At 40.6% G+C, this 17,987-nt stretch overlaps 2 protein-coding genes across 4 annotated transcripts in view; one reads left to right on the forward strand and one right to left on the reverse strand.

Annotated features, from left to right (window-relative positions):
- Window positions 1–8,004, forward strand: part of UGP2 (UDP-glucose pyrophosphorylase 2) — a 35,052-nt gene extending 27,048 nt beyond the window's left edge. For all 3 annotated transcript variants that reach the window (XM_019500724.1, XM_014595048.2, XM_014595050.2), the window contains exons 5-10: window positions 231–364; window positions 1,094–1,391; window positions 3,177–3,374; window positions 3,591–3,833; window positions 5,455–5,559; window positions 6,903–8,004. In XM_019500724.1, the coding sequence (XP_019356269.1) occupies window positions 231–364; window positions 1,094–1,391; window positions 3,177–3,374; window positions 3,591–3,833; window positions 5,455–5,559; window positions 6,903–7,010 (1,086 nt within the window). In that variant the 3' untranslated portion in view covers window positions 7,011–8,004. The remainder of the gene's footprint in view (window positions 1–230; window positions 365–1,093; window positions 1,392–3,176; window positions 3,375–3,590; window positions 3,834–5,454; window positions 5,560–6,902) is intronic.
- A 3-nt stretch (window positions 8,005–8,007) lies between these two features.
- The window catches only part of VPS54 (VPS54 subunit of GARP complex), a 70,015-nt gene continuing 60,035 nt past the window's right edge, over window positions 8,008–17,987 (reverse strand). The window contains exons 19-24 of the mRNA XM_006264914.4: window positions 16,648–16,735; window positions 14,508–14,629; window positions 14,313–14,393; window positions 11,222–11,329; window positions 10,178–10,272; window positions 8,008–9,374 (exon numbers count right to left, since the gene is read on the reverse strand). Of these exons, the coding sequence (XP_006264976.1) occupies window positions 9,269–9,374; window positions 10,178–10,272; window positions 11,222–11,329; window positions 14,313–14,393; window positions 14,508–14,629; window positions 16,648–16,735 (600 nt within the window). The 3' untranslated portion in view covers window positions 8,008–9,268. The remainder of the gene's footprint in view (window positions 9,375–10,177; window positions 10,273–11,221; window positions 11,330–14,312; window positions 14,394–14,507; window positions 14,630–16,647; window positions 16,736–17,987) is intronic.

Below are 17,987 nucleotides of genomic sequence, written 5' to 3' on the forward strand. Positions count from 1 at the left end.
TGATCATAACTTTTTTTTTGTAGTTACATAGAGAGCTTTCCAGTTAAAAATGATATTGATCCAGAAATCATAACAATTGGCAATAAATAAACAAAAGCAATCTTTCCCTCCAGCTTTTAAAAACAGATTGGAAATAACGAATGAAAAAAATGAAAACTTGAGATTCTAGATTGCAAAAATAAAAGCCAGTAATTCTTGCTGAATGTCCTTTTTTTTTTCCCCTCCCCCAGCATCTAAACAAAACCTACAACACAGATGTTCCTCTTGTTCTAATGAACTCCTTCAACACTGATGAAGACACAAAGAAAATCTTGCAGAAATACAGCCATAGCCGTGTGAAAATCTATACTTTCAATCAAAGCAGGTATTGGAGAATCTTTCTCCTGTCTTGGAGTCAAAAGAAAGCAAGACTTCTAGGAAACAATATCTTTATTTATTATTTGTTATTCATTGTAATAGCTTACTTTCATGCTCAACCTTTTTGGAGCTTTAACAACTGAGGAGGCCTAAGAACAGTCAGAATATTTCATAAAAGCAAAATGTGAAAAATCTGACTTTGGGGAAGGAATTTTCAGTGGAATACAAACATTTTGCGGCTTGTTCTCACAACTTGTCCTTAGGGTCAAAGGGTTGAGGTTGGTTGTAATAGGGTGGAACAGTCATGAAGTGACTTGTAACCTGACCTTCTTGCCAAGAATAAAGTTTGTCCTAAGGGGGTTGTGGGATTTTAGAGTTTGTTCTGAAGTTGATTACCAGTTTCTTGTAATGGCATAGTGTATGTTCTGAACCTGTGTGGAAGAAGAAGGCTGTGTTGCTCCAGACTCTGTAGAGTGTGGCTTTCTAAAGTTCCTACTGAATTAAATATGAATGCCAAAGTAGACAGCATCTTAATTTCTTGTCCAGGTACCAACTGGGAGCACAGACTCTTCCAGGTTTTGAGCATCTAATTAACTAGCCTTGGAAGTCTTATAACTTTAAAGCATACCAAATCTAGAGTATCCCAGGTGGCTTTATCATTACACTGTGTCTTGTACTTTATGCTCTGTACTAGCCTGACCTTGGATAAGATCTAATGAAATTTGTTGTTTTGTAGGTATCCAAGAATTAATAAGGAGACTCTGCTGCCAATAGCCAAGGATGTATCTTATTCAGGAGAGAGTACAGAGGCATGGTATCCCCCAGGGCATGGTGACATCTATGCCAGTTTCTATAATTCTGGCCTGCTGGATACTCTGATTGGAGAGGGGAAGGAGTACATATTTGTGTCTAATATCGATAACTTGGGTGCAACTGTGGATCTTTATATTCTTAACCATCTGATGAACCCACCCAATGGAAAACAGTGTGAATTTGTCATGGAGGTCACCAATAAAACAAGAGCAGATGTAAAGGTAAGTAGGAATTTGTCCAACTTGGATCATCCATTTTAAATTGTTTCATTTTTCTCCTACATTAATAAATTAAGCCAGGGATGTCAAAGGTCTGGCCCATGGAGTCCTATTATTTGGCCTGTGTGTTACCTGTGGATCTTGAACTAGACCTGCACACCACATGTGGCATGCCCTGGATGGCTTATGTGCTGCATGCAGTGTACACTGGCCCCAGCCCCATGTACTGCAGATGGTGCCTGGGCTTGGGTTTTAGGTCTGATCCAGTCTGCAGACTTGCCCTATGCTGCTCATTCAGCCCATGGATTCTAGTGAATTTGACACCCCTGAATCAGCTATAATTTGCATACCACCGGAAACAGCTTTTAAGAGTTGCAAGCTTTGCAGTCGGTTGCAAATCAGTCGGCAGTTCTATGGCTAACTTTAAAAGTGATACAGCAGAAAGTGGTTCAGTCCAAGGTCTGATGACCTCTGTGCACATATCCCATACATCCCCTGCCTTGTGTGTCCTACTGTATGGGCCCCACAAGTTTTCAGTCTTAGGGGCACAACTACCCTGCCTTTCCTATGTTAGATGGGAGCCTTGGTTTGGTAAAAGTGGAGAACCACACAGTTAGAACAATGTTTTCATTGCTGTTTTAGATCTGCCTGAATGACTTGCACAGTCTTATTTAAAAATACAGCATATGTTAAAATTCTAACCTTGAATTAGGCTCCTGCCCTAACCAATAGCTTGTAGAGTATGGGTCAAGTCTGGGTTTTTGCATTGTCAGGGGTCAATTGTGAAACAATTTGAGATATCTTTGTGCTAGGAATGTTTACTACATGTCCCAAACTGGTTCTGCACCAACACACCTGGTCATGCAATAACCTTGTCCTGTGTTCTTTAACCATGGGGGAAGAACACTGCTTGTACCATATTTATTTAACACTATTATCAAAGATCTGCCTTGCACTGCATTTCTTTGTGTTTGAGGGTTTAAGGATAGGACTTTCTGATACCCATGGCTCTATAAGGACAAGAGGTTGATATTGCTATTGTAGCAATTGCTAGGTTGCTAGAAATACCCAGTTGACTGGAATAGCTTTGTTTCAACCATTAGTTCCTTCTGTGGGGAGTGTTTAAACGAGATCCTACAATGTAACCTAGCAGACTCGTCCATTGTTTCATTATGCATCTCATGCTGAGGGTGATTTTTTTTTTTTTTAAGCAGAGTAAAATTTCCAAAGACTCCTAAGAGATCTAGCGCAGACAGATAAAATGTTTATAGAGCTTTAAGCACTATAAATTGAGTGGACAGATGATGCACAAAGTTGATATACTTCAGGCTAGCTTGTAGCACTGTAGAAATGACCCTACATGAATTGGGGATAACTGAAGCACATCACTGTGATGCTTTTGGCTGTGAAGCAGTTGTGTGTCTATGTTACTGAGGTGTTACAAACTAAAAGCACTTTGTAAGAGTTGGAAGCTGTCCATACTCCTAAACACACCTGAAAATTACTACCATCTAGAAGCCGCCTATCAACTATTAGTAGAATAAGCAGTGGATACATGCTATTAGAAAGTTCTTCCTCTATGCCAGTATCATGGGCATTATGAGTGTTCAAACACATGTGAGTGTTCTGGCCAGTTTGTACTATAAGTTTGTATACAAGATTTAGTTACTTTGATATTACAGTGCTGGGGCAAACATGGGTCAGAGTTCAAATGGTGTCTGAGCAGTAGGTTTATAGACAAAAACTCCTTGCAGTTGTATGTACTTAAACTTGTTTTGCCTCTTGCAGGGTGGCACGCTCACACAGTATGAAAATAAACTGAGACTGGTAGAAATAGCTCAGGTCCCAAAACCACATGTTGATGAATTCAAATCTGTGTCAAAATTCAAAATATTCAATACAAACAACTTGTGGATTTCTCTGTCTGCAGTTAAACGATTGCAAGAGCAGAATGCTATTGATATGGAGATCATTGTGAACCCAAAGGTAAGCAGGTTGGAAGAATTTTTCAGAGAGCATCTGAGATTTGTACAGAACTGTTCATGTGCATCTAACTGTCTTGAACTTCTACTGTTTCCTGAATGTCGTATTCTACAGAGTTGCCTCCTTTTAAAATGGAGCATCAGTTTTTGGACTATGCAAATCTGATCATGATCACCTCTAGTCTCCTGGCCATGTTCATGGTACAACTTTCTCTTTCAGACTTTGGATGGAGGCTTAAATATTATTCAATTGGAAACTGCAGTTGGTGCTGCTGTTAAAAGTTTTGAAAATTCTCTGGGCATAAATGTACCTCGCAGCCGTTTTCTGCCAGTCAAGACAACATCGGATCTCTTGCTTGTGATGTCCAACCTGTATAGTCTTAATGCTGGATCCCTAACAATGAGTGAGAAACGTGAATTTCCAACTGTGCCTCTGGTCAAACTGGGAAGCTCTTTCACCAAGGTAAACTCCTAAAGTTACACCGTTTATTTATGAGATGTAGAAAATGAAATGCTGTGCACATTAATTTGATTGATTTTGATTTCATCTGTATGCCACCATCACTAAAAAAAAACAAAAAACAGCTCAGGGTGACTTACAGTTAATGCAAATGAATTTATAAAACCAGATGAAATTAAAATATTTAGCAATAAAAGTCTCAGACAGTAACCCAAATAGCAACCTATCAGTAGTTAAATAGGTTGAGTTAGTTTGAGTGGTTCTCAACCTTTTTGAACTCAAAGCATCCTTTGCTAGACTTAATTCACAAAAGGTATGGAGGGGTACCTTAAGCTGAGTGGCAGCTGTATGAGGCGCAAGGGTTTTTAGTGGTATCTTTTTGTCTATATAGTTGGGAGAGATGCTGGCCAGGCAGTCGGGCATGAAGTGGTTCTTGTCAGGTCTCACTCTTAAGTATGTGGAGTAAGCATGTTTTAAGTTGATCTCTTTTGGAACAGGTTAAGTGAAGCATGGTTCTCAGTTTGTCTCAAGGTCTCTGGTGTAGTTGTCACACATTTGAAGTTGAGTGCATTAAGCCAGGGGCTGTAGGTGGGAGTCCCCTGTGGATATGTTTTTTGCACAAGCTGAGGAAGTAGGGGTTGAACTGCAGTCTGGCTGTTACAGATTTTCCACTGTAAATGGCAAATTTCAACGTCTTCTGTGTTGTGGTAGGGTTGTTGTAGCTGTATGGTTCCAGAAATATCTGAGAGGTGAGTTTTTCAGTGATATCTTTTATTGGATCAATTGTCTAGTTGGGTGAAATATTGGACAGACTTTTTAGGTGTAAAACACTCTTCTTCAGGTCACTGCATTTTTACAGGTAAGTAGCTTTAAACATTTGTATATTCCTATTTGCTAGTTATTTCATGCTACATCATCCTTTGCTTCACCTGAAGAAAGGCTAAATGGGATTTTGCTCATTCTAGAGTTCAGTTTAAAGCAGGGGTGGGCAAGATAAGGGCCCTCCAAGCCATTCTGTCCAGGCCCCCGGGCCCCTAAAAATTTAGAAAATATTTTTCTGCCCCTGGCTGCCTGTCATGTGGCCCTTGGTGGCTTGCCAAAACTCAGTAAGTGGCCCTCCACCCAAAATAATTGCCTGCCCCTGGTTTAAAGTCTCCCCTACACAGCATTCACTGCTATTACTCTAATCTAAAAGCAGGTTGTAGCACAAGTCATACTGCTGTAAGCTGACTTTTGGATCTAGCCCTTCCAGACGTGGTCAGCCTGTAGCATAGGCAGTCTTTGTATGGTACATGGTAGATTGGTTTGGTAGGGGAAAGGGAAGGCAGCAGAAAACAGCAGATTAGGCAGAGGAAGGGATGCTAGTGGCTAGGGACGGTGGGGCACACCTGCAAAAAAATCTGCTCTACCTGATGTAGTTTACACCATGTTTTTTGGGATACATTCCTTATGACAGCAGGTAGCAATGCTTATTAAGGGCTTATTAAGCCTGACTGGTTTATATATTTACTCCCATCCTTCCTAAACATCTTGTTGCAGCATTTTCTCCTGATATTAAGCTTCTTTTTAAAAAACGTATAGGAAAACACACCCTCTAATTCTGCTTGGTTTTTGCTTTGAAAAGGTTCAAGATTACCTGAGGAGGTTTGAAAGTATACCAGACATGCTTGAACTGGATCATCTCACAGTTTCAGGGGATGTTACATTTGGGAAGAATGTTTCATTAAAGGTGTGTATGGTGAATGGGACCAACCTGTATACACATGGAGATTTTTGTCTGTTGATCTGTGACAAACCTATGATGATGCATAAAGAATTGTAACAGGGAAGCCTCTCGTCTGAGACCATAAACTAGGCATACTAATATGAATTGAAAACTTTTCAGTCCCTTGACCAAAATAATGTTGGAGTGACCATGTGTAAAGAGTATAGCAAATGTATGAACCCTTCTAAAGGTATGAGTTATCACAGATAGACAGTTACTGTTGGTAACTGTCCTTACAAGTCACACTGATGAAAAATACCAGGTATAAGGTAGCTTTACTTGTACTTTGTGGGAAGAGCAGGCTATGCTCTTCAGTTTACCTTGAATAACTTACTTATGTACCCATGCTGTAAGGCAGAGAGCTGGTTAATCTGAAGAATAGCAGGGTACCACCTTAGACTGTTTCAGAGACATGGGCTTTTGTTTGCATCTGACAAAGCTGTCTATTGCGTGGACTTGCAGAAAGAAAAGAATACTGTGAGATATTCACTTCTACTGTATGTAGCACTTACAAAATACTAAGCCAAACTACAGATAAAACCCAGAAAACTGCAACTGTGAAGTGTCTCAAAAACCAAAAATAATATGCCCCTTCCCACCCCATGGAGTAGAAGCACTTGCCTTATTTTACAGGTGAGAAGCTGAGGCATAAGTTTGCATTGGGAAGCTTGAGAGAAAGGGATTGAACCCAAGTCAGCACCTACACTGCTTGCCCTCTCCCCCTTGGTCATTTGTCTAGAATTGCCAGCCGTTTCCACAACCAAGCAAACTCAGTGGTTGTCTCATTTTTATATTTAAAAACATAGAAGTTCACCAAGTTGCTTATGCCTCATTTACAAACAGTAAAAGGTTCTACAGAATAGAACCTGTATCTTCAGCAGGAGATGCTGAGCTGTTGGCAGTCACAGGTGTTCCCATCTTTTGGGCCCCAAGCCTCTAGTTTGAAGTGTGACAGCACGTTGTCCACAGCTGCAACATCATAAACAGTGAATTTCTGTCCCCAAAGCATGCAGATAGGAATCAAGAGTACACAGAGGAAAGACGTTTCAAATAAAGTTGCTAGTGGGCTTGAAACTCTAGTTGCTGAACAAGTTGTATAGTTAAAGACCTTTTCATAGTTTTTAAATCAAAATTTAAAGAGTATGGCCCACTATAACACTGCTAGAGAGTGCTCTAGGATTTTTTTACCATTGCACAGAGGTTCTGTGAACAGCAGAAACCTTGTTTCCTCCTGTCAGACACTTTTATAGTGGAATTCACACAGAATGGGTTACGTTCTTAAATGCTTGCTCTCTTCTTAAATTTAGGGAACAGTTATCATCATTGCAAATCATGGAGACCGGATCGACATCCCGCCTGGCGCAGTACTAGAGAACAAAATTGTCTCCGGCAACCTCCGCATCTTGGACCACTGAGTCAGTGACGTGGCATCTTCAGCTCTCTAGATTGTGCTGAAACTGCCCCACAATGGAAGAACCTGCAAGCATTAGAAATAAATGCACAGAGGGCCTATGCTTTGTCATCTCACTGTACCCTGCAGTATTAATTTCAAGTAGTTTTCCATGCTTATCCTTTTTTAAGCAAACACCATAGTGCAAAGGATGTGCAGAAGTAATGCTTCAGTCTTTAAAGATTCAATTAATAAAACCTTTAAAGTGCAATATACTGTTTGTCTCAAGACAAGATGAACAGATCTGAGACGTTTGAGGCTTGCCTCTGAATAGTTTTTGAATTGCTTGTAATTGCAAAAACAAAGCTGTGAAGCAATATCCTTGGAACAGAGTTAGCTACTTCAGGTAACACTTTTATGAACTGTAAGTGGCAGACATTGATTAAAAACCAAATGTTTCACTACTGCTACTACAGGAAGTAAGCTATTAAGAACCTGTATTTCAAGTGCTCACAAGTATTATATAGTCCTAGTCACTTTCTTCACCGCCACATAACTTTAATAGTTCACATTTACAGATGCCATGCTATCACATCAGAAATATACCCCCAATCAGATTGGGGTAAGTTTGTCAATACCTCCTTTATGTCTTGCAAGACAGCTGGATTTGTTGCTGATTCAAACTTGCCCAAAGAATTGAATACAGGAGAATACCTCTGTGTATGAATGTTCCGGTTAAGAGTGGATCTCCTTTTTAATGTCTTCAATTTGATCTCCCTTCTCTGAAGCAACATAAAGAATATCATATTGACTGTGCTCATGTTCATACTAATCATGTGTTGACCCAAATGAAAATAACTTATTTCTAAATTTATGTACGTTTTAAAATAAGACTCATCCTGGTGACCATTCTTTCAAACGTCTTTATGCTTCTATTGTATTTACACGTAGGCAACTTATTTTGTAAGCTTAGTAAAATACTGGCCTGTATCATTAAAGAAGTTGGTCTTTAAAAACAAGTGTGATTTTTATAGCTTTATTTTGATTGACATTTAATGACATCTGTTGTGTTAAGATAAGCATGCCTGTCTGAAGAAACCATAGGCACACAAACACTGTAGACCATTCCATTGTACATAATCATCACAAGGTTAGGCACTCGGACTACGTTTAGGTAAAAAGTTGTGAGGTGAAATACACAGGCACTTTTACTGAGTACTGGTATCTTCCAGTGTTAAAAGGTAGTATTAAAAACAAGTTTTCAATAAATTAAACTAGTTTGTCATCACCTCACACCTCCCTGTACTGCAGTAGTGTAGCTTTACAAGTGTACAGCAGCCTCTCATTTTAAAATTATTTCTACACCACTTGCCCTGTCCCTTCCTCCTCTTAAAATATACACTATTAATGCTGTGTTTAAAATTAACAAAAAAAAAGTGGGTGGGACAGGCCTGTGTGTATAGGAATTGGCAAAGTACTGAAAGTCCACTGTTGGTGGATCTTGCAAACGTACTCTGCTTCCACCATGAATAGGATGGGTTTGGTGTCTATGTGAAGTATGTGAACACCAGCCCTTATACTACTTCTGAACATTACTACATCCAGTATGTTTTTCTGATCAGTGTTAATGGTTATCACTTCCAAATCTAGCCAGTAGAAAATGACTTAAGTGAACCAGACTCTACTAAAAAAATCTTCCTGGTGGCAGTATAAGAACCCAGCAGTGAGAAATACCCTGAAACATGGACTGCTTCCTAACAAATCTGAATCCTATATGTAAGCAATCAAAAGCTGTTTATTTGTATAAAGATCTGTAAAAAAATAAATTTTAGAACAGCATAGTTTCATAGAGAAAAACATTTTTCTACAGAGTTCAACTGCAAGATTTTATATTGTACCATCATTAAATAAAGTGGGACACCATGTGAATTCCATTGCACTAGAGGAAATGCAAAGCATCTTTTTAATATAAAGATATACAGAGCATTCTAGACGACTACAGCTGTGTTACAGCTATGTGTTCTTTTGGATTTGGTCCAAAGAAACCTGAGTCTGTTTCCAGAAAGAATGAAAAACATTGCACAGACAGCTGATCACTTTTTTTCTTGCTGAAGGTCACTGAAAGGTCACCCCCTGCAGCTCACTTGGAATTTAGTTTCCCCAAATAGCAATAAGGTCCTCTCATGGCCTCCAGCCTTAAGTATTCACCTCACAGGCTTCAAGCTCCTTGAAAGCAAGACATTCTCTTGTCAGAGCCAACTGACTGCTTCCAGTGGATTATCATCACCTCTTCTGCTCCCAGATTTCAGCCATGTTTAGATCTAGATTCTTAAGGCCTTTTAAAGCTTGAAGGTTTCCAGTGTAAAACGCTACATCTGATGTAACCAGTCTACAGTGAAATACAAGGAACAAGATTAGCATCATACTTTTAATCAAATGTGTTCAGAAAATATGTCAAAATATTTAGAAAAACAGGCAAGAGATGTGGGCTTATACATAACTAGGGTTTGTGATCATGCTGATTCAGAGGTAACTTGTGGCCTTGAGGTCCACACCAATTTTCCATCACTTAATTTTGAGTTGGGATAAGAAGAGTTATTAGCAGTCAGTATGATGACATTACTTGTGTGCTCTAATAACTCTCAGATTTTTTGGCTCCAGCTGTCTTCTCTGTAACTGAGAGGTTCAGATAGACCAGCAAACTTAAAGGAGGTTGGACTTCTAATTCCAACAGGTTCCTGCAGTCATCCCCACCTAAGCACTTTCCTGCAGGGAATCTCCCTATACAATGTAAGCTTTTCTTGCATAATCCATATCCCTGAATCAGTTGTATTTTCCAACTTCAAACATCATGTCATTCTTGCAATTTAGATACTGAATATTATAAGTACACTGGGGAGGGAAGGAGAGAGGGGAAAGGCAACAGGACAGATACAGATTAACGCAATGCATCCAAAAGCCCAACAACTGATCTGTGGCCATGCAAGAAAGAGCCCAGACTCCTGATGCTCTGTCTTTTATATATTTCTTGTACGCTTGAAAAGTAGTGCCAAGGTCAAGGGCAAGCTGCTCCCTCCAGCAGAGCTCAGCACATCTGTTGCATTCTAACTATAATGCAGACTTGCACTTGGATTAGAGCAGGGGAATTTATCAGTGCCTCAGTGAAGCACTGAAACAAGTGCCCATACATACCCATTCTGAGGTCCTCCATCATTGACTACATTTAGGTGAGCTAGCTGCCTCTTCAAATGAAGTTTGTAGCTTGCATTAATTCTTAAAAATAACATCTAAAAGACACCATAAAAATAAGCAAACTGTATTTAACAGAAACAGGTAAAAGAACATCCCTTCATTCCTACCAGGCCTAAAAACTCCCTTCTTCATATAGCTTGCAGAAAAGAAAAGTGATTGTTACAACTAACAACAGCCAGATATGTGAACAACTAGGATGGGCACATTACTTAGCTGCCCACCCACCATTGTAATCTGTCTTTTCTCCAACTCCTCTTCCCATTTCTGGGTTATAGGAAGACTATCACTTGCCTGTCAGGTCTGGCAGTTCAGTTGTAAGCTCCTTAGGACTAAAGATGGTAGCACATCCAAAAAAGGGCAAAACAATAAATCTTTCTTCTGTAACAAAGTGAAACCCTTCACTAAAGCACAAGATTCTTACTATCATGGCAGGCAGATTGCAACCAAGTGACCATAACAACCTTTCCCAGCCTTGGCATCTACAAAAGCACTAACTGTAGCCAAACATTAAAAGAAGAGCAAAGTCTGGTCTTACAGGAGATTGTGACACGAGAAATCAATCCATTGTTAAATTCAGTGTAAACATTATTAGAGCTGTTTTACTTTAGATTTCAATAATAATTCTAAGATCCTCTGAAGCAACTACACATGGGATCAAATTATTGCCATTTCACAATTCCTGCCAGTGTTCAGGATATAGCTATCTAGATATCAAGTGTAAGCTTGATGTAAAAGTGGGCTACATAGCAAGTAGGTTCAGTTTTCCACGCTCAACTGCCCTGTACTCAGCCCCTGAAAGACTCAGAATATTTGTTTTGCTCTACACCAAACATACTGCAATAGCATCCATACACTGTTCTTTAAGCAGTCACAGAAGTGATTCTTTTGCTTGTGGAAAGTCTCCCAAGGTCGGGTGTCAATGAGCATTTATGATAATAGCAGTACAATACCGTTACTGTACTCAAAATAATTACTTATGCTCACCTGGGTTTGTTCCTCCGGAAGGAGGTCATATATAGCTTCATGCATCTTTGCCATTTGCTTACAAATATTCCTGAAGCAGGCTGAAGGAACAGGAGCTTTCACTTCATACTGGTGACAAAATAAAGATCAAATCGAGCATCTGCACTGGTTTTTGTAGGGATCTTCTTATGCAACAATTAGACATTGGTCAAAAGGAGAGTGTTCTTGGCTGCTTCTCACATGAACAAGTTCTTGAGTATCATTTACAAGAAAATGGCTTTGTCCATGATCAGCTACTGTTGCCCCAATGACTTACATTATAGAATTGCTGGCACTTTCATAATCAAGCTAACTTCCTCATAAACAGGAATGAAAGTGGCGTCTCTCCTCCCAGCCCCCTGCACACCCTATTCATGTGATTGCATGAGGTATGGTTGCTTCTCTGCTTGTTATTCAGAGTTGTTTCACATTACATCTGCTATTCCTACTTCAGGGAGAGAAGGATTAACATGACAGCTAAATGTGTGCTTTCACCATGTGTCATATGAGCTAGGCCAGGCTTTCTTTGGCAGGAGTGTTCTCTCCACAGTTACTGGGAAACAATGCTACCTAGGATGTCTGCCCCCTTATCATTCCAGTGCATGCGTCTGAAAGAGAGAACAAAGTAATCTTCCAAGAACATGCAAGTCAGCTTCTGGCAAAGACAAAAAAAATAAAGATTGGAGCTGCTGAAAGCTAAGCATACGCCAAGGAAGTGGTAAAAACCACTGACAGAATGGAGAGGAGCTAAAGAACCAAGATGAACACTGCAGGGGGAATGAGATGAGAGGAACCTTTTCACTGACTCTGACTGATACCTGAGAAACACGTTACTGAAAGCTGCCAAACAATAGGAGATCTGCTACCTTGGGGACAACATCATTATGTTCCCACACCCAGAAGGAGATCATACTGTGATTCTAAAAGCTCTTCTTAAAGGAAACATCCCAGCTGCAGCAGTGAAGCCTAGTCTGCCATCTCCTGGATATGAGTACATTCCAAGCTCAGGTATGGTTTAAATGGGTTTAGGTATTCTCTCTCAGTGCTCTTGTCTTTGAAAAAAGGAGACAATTCTCATCCTGAACTGTAAAGCACTGAAAGGTCTATAAATAAAGCATCGGAAATTAGTATTAGTTTATAAACTTTTGAACTTAGAGCTACATGTGCTTATGCCGGGTCTGATACACTTCCAGACAATTCAGCTTGCAATGCTTAAAAGAGACAAAACTGGGATTGCTGAGAAAGGAAACGCAAAGAAATAACTCATGGGACAAAGGGACCAATCCCAAAAATCCTACCCATCAGAGACAGCACCTATTACTAAGTGCTGTCATTTGAAGCTACTGAGGCAACAGAGGGCAATAAGTGCTGCAAATGGGAGTATTTGCTAGAAAGGGTTTCCAGTATTTTGTACTACAGTTGCAAGCAGGAAAGGAGTGGGGAAAATGGAAAGATGGCTTGACCTGGAGGCACGTCAGCTACAATCTGGAAAAGCCCACCATTAACGCTGTGATGTTTTTCTACGTAACCCAGTCTAGGATCCACCTGTCCTTATTTTCATGGCATGGGAATAAAAAACAAATCTGAAAGACACTGTACAAACTGGAGGAGTACTTTTCTAGGTGGGCAATGTACTATTTGGGACTTCATTACCTTGACAGCGTTGGCTTTTTTTAATGCATTTCTACAATCTAACTGAATGTAACAAAACAAATGAGCACAAAAAGCCCCTTTTCAGCTTCCCCCTCTCTGGTAAGCTGACCTGTCTCATCAACAGCAACACTTGCCAACCCAATGAAGCATTTGAGAAGCAAAAAAGCATAGCATTTTCCCAAAGCTTCAGTAAAAAAAAAAAAATACCACAGTTAAGCGGAAACATAGCGTAGGCGTGGGTTGAGTAATTGTGCCTAAAACGATATAGCTCAAACTCTCAACCACTTACTAGATTTCCCTAATCCACTCCATTTGGGGCAATTAATATGTGAATTCTAATTGCCTGCTATAATAAATGTGTTTTCATAAGTCAGTCAGATCTGTCACTTAGAAGATTAATTTTTTCCAAAGCAACGTCTCCTTATGAAGCAGCTTGAAGAAAAAACAAAATACCTGAGGATCCATAGAGTTTTTTAATCATCCAAATGGAGGGCCCACTGCTGCCACCTACTTGCAAGCAGTCCCAATGCAATCGACAGGACTATTTGCAGAGTACACTAGTCTAGGTAAGTAAGGGGGAAGAATTTAGCCTAGACAGACGAAGCATAGAGCAAGTTAATTGCCCAATATAGTTTTCAGCAAATGCAGGCACTTACACCCCCACCCCCTTTAACTTAGTATCTAAGTGCCTCAAGTTTTTTATACCATTTGCCGTTACAGAAGCCCTAAAAGGGAAGTGCTACCCATTCCCATTTTACCAAAGGGTTTATAAAAGGAAACTGAAGACTCTCTCAAAGTCTGCCACAGAGGTGGGAATGGAGCACAGATCTCCCAGGCCTCAGCCAAGTGGCTCATCCATCAGGCTATCCCCTCTTTCATACAAACTCTCCACAAGTCAGGAATTTTCAAACTGCAGAATCACAGCACTGGGTCATGTGGTACTGGCTCTTCCTCATTAGCATTTGGTTTTGCAGCCACTGAGGCTATTTAGTGCATTGAGGAGCTAAGCACAGGATTTGTCCTAAAGGACTAGAAACGACTGGAAATGGTAACCCTCCAGAGTCATCCCCCAGATAGGGCTTCCCAGATAAGCCAGGCAGCTTGATGAAGCATGTAAGTGTCCAGGTATGGTACTGTCTTTAACCAGGAAAGCTTAAACAGGTACTGCATCAAGAAAAGAGTTTCAAGATATGATCAGTGCTTATTTTATACAGGTTAATGACACATGCATGCATCCAGCCTTCAATGATCTATTTCTCAAATACAATGGAAGGCCCTGTGTCTGTGTGGACTTTAAAGTTTAAATAATGCCTATATAGGAAGAGTTTACAGTCTGTGTGATAGGATACATCTCATCGGTACACAATGGGACATCTAAAAGCAATTTAGAGAGAATATAGTTATTTCCATATGTCATTACCTTGGATAAGAGTTTGTCAAATAAGCTATCCATTATGGCTACAAGCTTTGCTGAAATTTCAGCTATGTGGTCATGATAATCCTGTAATGAAAAAAAATAGGGTTTCATTTACTATCTAATGGCATCCACATCCCTCCAAGCACAAATGTGAAGTAGAATTTACAGACTGTAATTAGACAGCATATAAAGAATTACCTTAGTGATGTGGTCAAAATGCCTGAGCATGCTGAACTGCTTATGCTGCAGCCGAGCTTCAAAATGAACCCGGATAGTGGGAATGTAGTGTACTATTAACTGTAGGCAACGTGAGGAGAGAGCTGGAAATCCGGATGCAAGAAGAGGAGAAAAACACAGATTATATAACCAGTATGGTTTCTGGTAGCCTGCATCAGAGATGCAGCACGCACATGTTAATTTTTACCAAGGCAGAAGATGGTCTTTGAATTATAGTTTAAGGAATCGTCTACTAAAAATGAAAGCCCATGTTCCTACCATATAGACATTCATGGCAAAGATGCAGAACACTGTGCAAGGTAAGGACTTGGGACTAAATCCACATGGGGGCCTAGGTGCCCAAGTTCAACATGCAAGTTCTGCTGAGATACTCAAGATCCCAGCTCAGCTGCCACCTAACCTCTGTGATGCCTACATCTTTGCTTGTGGATCACATTTGCAGAACCACCCAGATGCTGACACGGCTGAGGTTGTCAGAGACCTAGCTCCCATCTGACTCCTGACAAGATTCTCAAACTAGACACTCCCACACCTCTTTCATTTGTAAGGCCCAAAGCAGTAGGTGCTTTCAGAGCCTGCTGCCCTAAAGCAGGGATGATGATGCCTCCCCATACCCAAGGGTTAGAGCACGCCTCAATCTGTCCCGTTTCCTTTTTAATAAAATGCTGATACTTTCATTTGGCCACAGGGAGGGCTAATGACTCCACTGCCTGCTGATGAGGGCTCTGGTTCCCTTCCAACATACTTATTTACAGAGTAGAACAGCTTCAGCAGGCGAGTGACAGAGACTCACCTAAGAACATCTCCAGGTCTAGTGGCTGGAGACAGGAGACCCAGATTCAAATTGACGCTCTTCTACCATCACCTGCTGCTTTCCCCAACCCTCCTTACTTTAAGGAGATGATGCACAGCTGTGAATATTCAAGTGTAGGGATGTGCTTCTCTCCAGCATGGAGTTAGGCACTTAGCCCACATTCAGATTTCATACTAATCAGCACAGGCAGCTCCCTAGCCAGCCTGAAGGTTCAGATCAGGGAATTTAATAAGTGATTTCTATTCTTAAGCACAAAGGGAGGTAGGATGACCTGGGATAAAGTTGCAGGCCTGGCATCTGGGAGACCCAGGTTCAGTCCTTCACCCTGCCATTAAAATCCTGTGACCCTGAATATGTCAGTTACCTTCCTTCTGCATGACCCAGGGAGAAAAACATGCTCCTCATGGCTTCTACCACAATTCTTGTGATCTGCAATTCCTTCACCAGTGACAGTAAACTGGTATAACCCACATGACATGAAAAAATCTTAGGCTTCTAATGGTCTCTGCATATTGCACAGGAAAGCCTGGGTACCTAGCTCAGAGCAGTGGATTCCAATAGGTGGCGCACACCTTGGAGTCCAGAACTATGATGCAAAAGTCCCTTTGTGGTTTTAGCCCTTAAGGCATTCTGCACTTGGTACGCTGACAGTCACAGGAGTTTTAGATGAGTAAAGCTGGGGGCAGATGGTGGAGAAATAAAGACATTCCTCCACCTGCTACTGAAATGCAGCCACTACTGGAGTTGAATATGACCACAGTTTAACAAAAAACAGCAACCTTTCCCAACAGATAGGACAGAAAGCGTGGAGCCCCATATGCCCAAGTGTAAGGCAAGGACAAATTTAAGTCTGACAGGCTTCTGCTGCTTTTAAAAAAGGAGATACTACATACTCCAAATAGCAAACAGCTCCCCCATCTGTGCCAAGGTAATTTTCTCCAAAGTCAATTATTCTGATAGACTACCATAGCCAACATATTTATTTCTTCTATCTTCAAGTAATATAACAGATTTGTATTTAAAGTGACTTGACAGACTAACAATGAGCTGGACACAGATTTAAAAACCATTCCTCAGATCTTTCGCAAGTTTTCATCACATACTTTCCCTGAATATGAAGAAAGAAACCCTGTTATTTTCCAAGGCACTTGGACAAAATTTATGATCCTAATATATATCTTGCATAATATTATAATTATCCTCTGATGCTATAAGTTATCTCTGAATATTTAGTGTTTTATTGAACTGGTGCATGAGATTTAACATTTTAAATAGAAAAGGCCATACCTAAATTCTTTGTAGTTATTGTTTTCAGACCAACAACTTGCAATGCACCTGCTCCAAGCACTAGTTGGCAGCTTCTGGAGTTGAAATACTGATGAGAGAGAGAAAAATGAAAGATATCTTACACAAGGACAGCAGTTCCTAAACTGTGGATCATGACCCCAAATGGGGTCGCAACATCAGTGGATAGATTTGTTGGGATGGGGGGCTGTGGGCTGGGAGTGAGGGGTTATGCCGAGGAAAAGTTTGGAAAGCACGGTACTAGGCATTTAAGACTGGTACGTAACACAGGTTAAAAGCACTTCAGAACCATCATAAGAGAAAGAGTGAAATTGTTATAATCTGTTACACTCAGAAGGGTCCATCATGGAGTTACATGCTTCTTTCTCTGGAAACACTTCAGTGCTCTCACTTACGATTCCCCTTTTGTGTTTTCTAAAGATTTTGGGACTTGTTCTTTTAAAATACCCTGGAAATCAAAAGGGAAATTTCCATTGACTTCAGAGGACTTTGAGTCCTTAATTTTTTATTTACCTGGTTTACACTGATGATTACATTGTAGATTGGGGTTTAAGAATCAGAAAAGAAGTGAGCATTAAGAATGGTAAATTACTACATGATGATTTCATGTCTGGGACTAACCTCTCCCTTAGGCTGACACATCTGGACTGGGCTGCTCTTGTGCAACATACTGGTCGTAGTTCAGATGAGTCACAAGAGCTTGGAGAATGGCCAGGCCATTTCCACCACCCTTTCAGATGACAGCTTATGATACAAAATGGGCATGCTGTGTTCCCATTAGATGAGTAAATATGCATTGTGTAGACCAGAGGCGGGCAATTATTTTGGGTGGAGAGCCGTTTACTGAGTTTTGGTAAGCCATTGAGGGCCGTATGACAGGCAGCAAGGGGTAGATAAATATTAATTTTCTAAGTTTTTTAGGGGCTCCGTGGGCCAGACAGAATGGCCTGGCGGGCCACATTTTGCCCACCCCTAGTGTACACCCAGCTCTTAGCTCCACTGGGTGGTTAGAGGGGACAGAAACTGGAGTTCTTATCAGAAAAATCACCAAAGCAATTTGGATCCTGACCTTCCTCAACAAAGCCCAGGACACAGGAGACACAGAGAACAGTATGGGAATATTATTTATGGCAAGTGAGCTGTGCAAGGCTCATTTTACAGGAACTACATTTATCTTAGTGGCACTAATCTAGATAAAGGGGGCCACTCAAAGTATCTTTCCTACCAAAAGATGCTTCTGTCAGCATACAAAGGTCTGTAGCTCTCTTTATAATGGTGTGGGTGGCAGCTTTACACAGTTGTTGACATCTTTCACCTCCAAG

The sequence above is a fragment of the Alligator mississippiensis genome, chromosome 1 (genome assembly GCF_030867095.1).
Source record: "Alligator mississippiensis isolate rAllMis1 chromosome 1, rAllMis1, whole genome shotgun sequence".
NCBI lineage: Eukaryota > Metazoa > Chordata > Crocodylia > Alligatoridae > Alligator > Alligator mississippiensis.